General features: G+C 44.2%; 1 protein-coding gene and 1 long non-coding RNA gene across 10 annotated transcripts in view; one reads left to right on the top strand and one right to left on the bottom strand.

Moving 5' to 3' along the window:
- LOC135099141 (probable E3 ubiquitin-protein ligase HERC4) overlaps positions 1-4,802 on the top strand; it is an 11,162-nt gene extending 6,360 nt beyond the window's left edge. Inside the window, exons 2-8 of one of the 5 annotated variants that reach the window (XM_064001570.1) lie at positions 235-413; positions 1,088-1,271; positions 1,607-1,688; positions 2,134-2,329; positions 2,816-2,899; positions 3,730-3,861; positions 4,366-4,802. In XM_064001570.1, the coding sequence (XP_063857640.1) occupies positions 2,294-2,329; positions 2,816-2,899; positions 3,730-3,861; positions 4,366-4,527 (414 nt within the window). In that variant the 5' untranslated portion in view covers positions 235-413; positions 1,088-1,271; positions 1,607-1,688; positions 2,134-2,293 and the 3' untranslated portion in view covers positions 4,528-4,802. Of the gene's footprint in view, positions 1-234; positions 414-772; positions 1,272-1,606; positions 1,689-2,133; positions 2,330-2,815; positions 2,900-3,729; positions 3,862-4,365 lie in introns of those variants that run through there. The other 4 variants (XM_064001569.1, XM_064001571.1, XM_064001573.1 and 1 more) reach the window with 4 other exon arrangements.
- The window catches only part of LOC135099143 (uncharacterized), a 35,602-nt gene continuing 34,284 nt past the window's right edge, over positions 3,683-5,000 (bottom strand). For 4 of the 5 annotated variants that reach the window (XR_010267715.1, XR_010267712.1, XR_010267711.1 and 1 more), the window contains exon 2: positions 4,829-5,000. This exon is cut by the window's right edge. This is a non-coding gene — a long non-coding RNA (uncharacterized LOC135099143). Of the gene's footprint in view, positions 4,164-4,828 lie in introns of those variants that run through there. The other variant, XR_010267714.1, reaches the window with a different exon arrangement.

Genomic DNA, 5,000 nt, shown 5'->3' with positions numbered 1-5,000 from the left:
AGAAAAACAAACTGAATAATGATAATAATAATAATAATAATAATAATAATGATGATGATGATGAATAATTCTAAACAAACATGAATTAAATTATATAAGCCTAAAACTAACCAATTTCTCTCTCTCTCTCTCTCTCTCTCTCTCTCTCTCTCTCTCTCTCTCTCTCTCTCTCTCTCTCTCTCTCTCTCTCTCTCTCTCTCTCTCTCTCTCTCTCTCTCTCTCTCTCTCTCCCAGATCTTCGCAGGGGGTGACGTCAGCTTGGCCACCGTCAGCAGGGAGAGTGGGGGTGCTGAGGACTTTTGCAGCCCTCCCTACCCCGACCAAATGCCCCTCTCTCTCACAATTCAAGAACATATGATTAAGAAACTTCTGTCAATTGAGGAAGAAGACATGATTGATGACGATTTGTTTACGTAAGTGTGTGTGTGTGTGTGTGTGTGTGTGTGTGTGTGTGTGTGTGTGTGTGTGTGTTTGGGTGTGGTATGGTATATTTTGTGTGTGTTTGGGAGTGTGTTGTGTGTTTTGGTATGATTTGGGTGTGTGTGTGTGTGTGTGTGTGTGTGTGTGTGTGTGTGTGTGTGTGTGTGTGTGTGTGTTTGTTTGTGTTATATAATTTATTTTTTATGTTTTCAGTGACAGAATGTTGTATTTTTTGTGTTTGTTTACATTTGTGTCATATCAATCTATTTACAAACAAACAAACAAACAAACGAACAATATTACCATCCCCACGTTTGTTTACACTCATTCACTCACCCACTTCCAAACACAGGTACACAGAGACAGTGTTTGCCTCAGTGTGCGCTTGGAACAGCTCCCTCACGCTTGCTGGCTTGCACAAACACACACACACACGGGCTGGACTACCGTTTGGCTGAGGACTGTGTGGCTCAGATTGGCCGGATTGCAAGGGAGACCATCCAGGAAGTGGCGAGTGCGTGCGTTTGTGTGCGTTTCACTGCATTTTACTGAAGGTTTCCCAGGACAAAACAGGACAAACCGACCTGCTGGCATTTCACACGCAGAATCTCACAAGCGTCCACTGATCCATTACCGAGCTAATCCAAACGTATCCAAACGTCCACAGGTTCGTACTGGCATTCAAAACGTGGCCAAGAGTCTTCCTTCGCATCCCCCCAGCCAGGACGCCTTACGCTGTTATGTCCTTCCCCTGTACAAGGACTTCACTGACCCTAAACAAACGGCCAAACTCCAAACGCCGTATGCTGAGGGAGTGTTGAAGCTTGGCAAGGAGATGGCGGAGGTGTTCAGTGAGTTGGATTGTGTGTGTGTATGTGTGTGTGTGTGTGTGTGTGTTTGGGAGTGTTTGAGTGTGTTTTGGGAGTGTTTGGGGGTGTTTTGGTTGTGTTTTGGGTGTGTTTGGGGTGTTTGAGTGTGTTTAGGGGTGTTTTAAATGTGTTTTGGGGTGTTTTAAATGTGTTTTGGTGTTTTTTCTTTGTTTTTCTATTGATTTGTGTGTTTTAAGTATATTTTTGGAGGAGAAAAATTAATTCTCTCTCTCTCTCTCTCTCTCTCTCTCTCTCTCTCTCTCTCTCTCTCTCTCTCTCTCTCTCTCTCTCTCTCTCTGGCTTGCCTCTCTTCCAAGGGACTTTCCACTAAGGCTGGTTACTGTGTACAAGAATGTGGTGGTACAAATACTGAATTTTGCTCACCAATCTAGCTCTGAGGTAAGAGAGAGAGAGAGAGAGAGAGAGAGAGAGAGAGAGAGAGAGAGAGAGAGAGAGAGAGAGAGAGAGAGAGAGAGAGTTGGTTTGTAAGAGTGTGCATTGAGAGTGTGTGTGTGTGTGTGTTTTGAGTGTAAGAGAGAGAGAGAGAGAAGTATAATTGTCTGTGTACTACTACTACTACTACTACTGCTGGTACTACTACTACTACTACTACTACTACTACTACTACCATTCTCTTCCTCATTCTCTTTCTCTTCCTCCTCCTCCTCTTCCTCTTCCTCTTCCTCTTCCTACTTCATTTACTACTACTACTACTACTACTACAACTATTACAACAATTCTTATCTACAACAACAGCACCACATCACTTACAAGCACTCAGACCACCACCACTACCACAACCAGATCTTAACCAAACCTAACCTAACCTACCCACACCACACAGAGACCGGCGTGCCCTTGTGTCTTCCCTGCTGCGGCTGTTGTCCCTGGTCCACGGTCTGAACTTCCAAGCCGGCTGCCGAGTGGGGCGGTTGAACTACGACGACTTTTACATCCCAGAAATTGCAGAGAAAATTGATATTAGGAATGATTACTTGAACTGGATGAACAGCAGGCTTCACCCGATGTCCAGGAGGGAGGTGGGTGTGTGTGTGTGGGGGTGTGGGGGTGTTTGAAGGTGGCTGAGTGATTTTGGGGTGTTTGGGTGTGTTTTGGGGTGTTTAGATGTGTTTTGGTGTGTTTTTTGGGGTGTTTGGGAGGTGGGTGACCATGTTTGGGGGTGTTTGTGTGTGTATTGGGGGTGTTTGTGAATGGGTGACTGTGTTTGGGGGAGCTTTCAATGTTGAACGCTTAAAAACATCCTTTAAAATTGACAATTCCTTTAATTTTAACTGACAAACCCTTAGAAACACCCTTTAAAAATTGAAAACCCTTTATTTATTCTCTTAAGCCCTTAAAAATACCCTTTAAAAGACACCAAACCTTTAAATAGCCTCATAAACCCTTAAAATCACCCTTCTACCCTTTATTTACCCCCTTAAACCCTTAAATACACCCTTTAACTCTTCATTTACCCCTTCAACCCTTAAAAACAACTTTAACTAATCCAATCCTTTACATTACAGAGTCCAATCCTGTTCTGTGAGTATCCATTCTTGTTCGACCCTCAGGCCAAGACGCTGCTGCTCAGGTGTGACGCCACTCGGCAGGTGAGAACCAGGTGCAGGACTAATTAGGTTTGGTTTACATATGTTTATTTGTTTATTTGTATATATATATATATTTTTTTTGTGTGTTTTTCAAGGATTTGTCAGCATTAAAGGCTGTTTGGAAGTGTTTTTCAAGATGTGTGTGTGTATGTGTGTGTCTTTTAATATTTCTCCAATCCTTCCTCATGTCTCTAATCTTTTGTTGCCTCTCTCTTTAAATATTTATCCAATCCTTTCATTCTCTCCTGTAGAACACAATCCACACCTTCTCTGCTGTCTTGATTCACCCAGTCCTACCCTCCCCACCTCCTCTGCTGTCTTTATTCACCCAGTCCTCTCCTCCCCACCTCCTCTACTGTCTGTTTTCACCCAGTCCTACCCTCCCCACCTCCTCTGCTGTCTGTTTTCACCCAGTCCTACCCTCCCCACCTCCTCTGCTGTCTTTATTCACCCAGTCCTACCCTCCCCACCTCCTCTACTGTCTGTTTTCACCCAGTCCTCCCCTTCCCACCTCCTCTACTGTCTGTTTTCACCCAGTCCTACCCTCCCCACCTCCTCTGCTGTCTTGATTCACCCAGTCCTCTTCTCCCCACCTCCTCTACTGTCTGTTTTCACCCAGTCCTACCCTCCCCACCTCCTCTGCTGTCTTTATTCACCCAGTCCTCTCCTCCCCACCTCCTCTACTGTCTGTTTTCACCCAGTCCTCCCCTTCCCACCTCCTCTACTGTCTGTTTTCACCCAGTCCTCCCACACGACACCGCAGGAATGTAAATAAACACACCGTTCACACTAATATCCTTCCGTTTATTGATTTCTGTCGGTGTTTCCAGGGCGAATGTTTCCCAGACCACCCGGTCATACGCACGTTCTGGGAAGTATTTCACAAACTCTCCCTGGAGCAGAAGAAGTGGTTTTTGAAGTTCCTGACGGGCACTGACAGGGTTCCTATTCTGGGCATGAAGGTAGGTGAGAGACAGAGAGAGAGAGAGAGGGGCTGAGGGGAGTGACTGTGGGGTTTGTCAACATCCTGTGGGGGGACATCCTGTGGGTCTGTGAGAGAGAGAGAGAGAGAGAGAGAGAGAGAGAGAGAGAGAGAGAGAGAGAGAGAGAGAGAGAGAGAGAGAGAGAGAGAGTGTCCTCCTTTTCTCTTCCTTCTTGTCCTCTTCTCTTCCTTCCTTCCTTCCTTCCTTCCTTCCTTCCTTCCTTCCTTCCTTCCTTCCTCCCTCCCTCCTCTTCCTTCCTTCCTTTCTTCTCAGTCATTCCTCTGAAATATGAATAAATTTATAATAATAATAATAATAATAATAATAATAATAATAATAATAATAATAATAATAATAATAAATTTAATAGTAATTTATTGTATTTTCTCTCACACACACACACACACACACACACACCAATATTTTCTCCCTCTCTTTCTTTTTCTCTTATAAACTCTCTCTCTCTCTCTCTCTCTCTCTCAGGCACTCAAGTTGATGATCCAAAGCACAGCAGACGACAGCTTCCTTCCTTTCGCACACACCTGCATCACCCAACTCAACCTGCCAAAATACAACACCAAAGAGAAGCTGAAATACAAACTTCTACAGGCCGTACAGCAGAGTGAAGGGTTCGGCCTGGTGTGAGGGTGTCAGGGGGTGTTGACGGGGTGTGAGGGGGTGTTGAAGGGTGTGAGGGGGTCAGGGGGAGGCTGTGTGAGTTGGATAAGAGTGACCTTGTGTGTGGGAGGAAGTGCCTGTTAAGAAAATAGAATATATAGAAATTAATAGAAAATATATGTAATAGTTTACAGAATTATTATTATTATTATTATTATTATTATTATTATTATCAAATTGAGTATATTTTTTAGTCTTGTTACAAAAAAAAATGAGTGAAATAAAGAAAATGAAAAAGGTAACTTGTATTATTATCACTATAAAAATGAGAGAGAGAAAGAGAGAGGAGGGTGGCCAACTTGCTGGACATGAGAGGGAGGCTCTTGCTCTACAAGGGCCAGATACGGCCTTATTTAGAGTATTCCGCCCTCTCCTGGATGTCCTGTGCTGCCACACACATCAGCAAGCTCCACGGTGTCATCCGGTGGTGACTCGGTGGA

Source organism: Scylla paramamosain, unplaced genomic scaffold, assembly GCF_035594125.1.
Source record: "Scylla paramamosain isolate STU-SP2022 unplaced genomic scaffold, ASM3559412v1 Contig107, whole genome shotgun sequence".
Taxonomy (NCBI): Eukaryota; Metazoa; Arthropoda; class Malacostraca; order Decapoda; family Portunidae; genus Scylla; species Scylla paramamosain.
The sequence above is the reverse complement of the archived record's forward strand: the minus strand, read 5'-3'. Positions and strand labels throughout refer to the sequence as shown.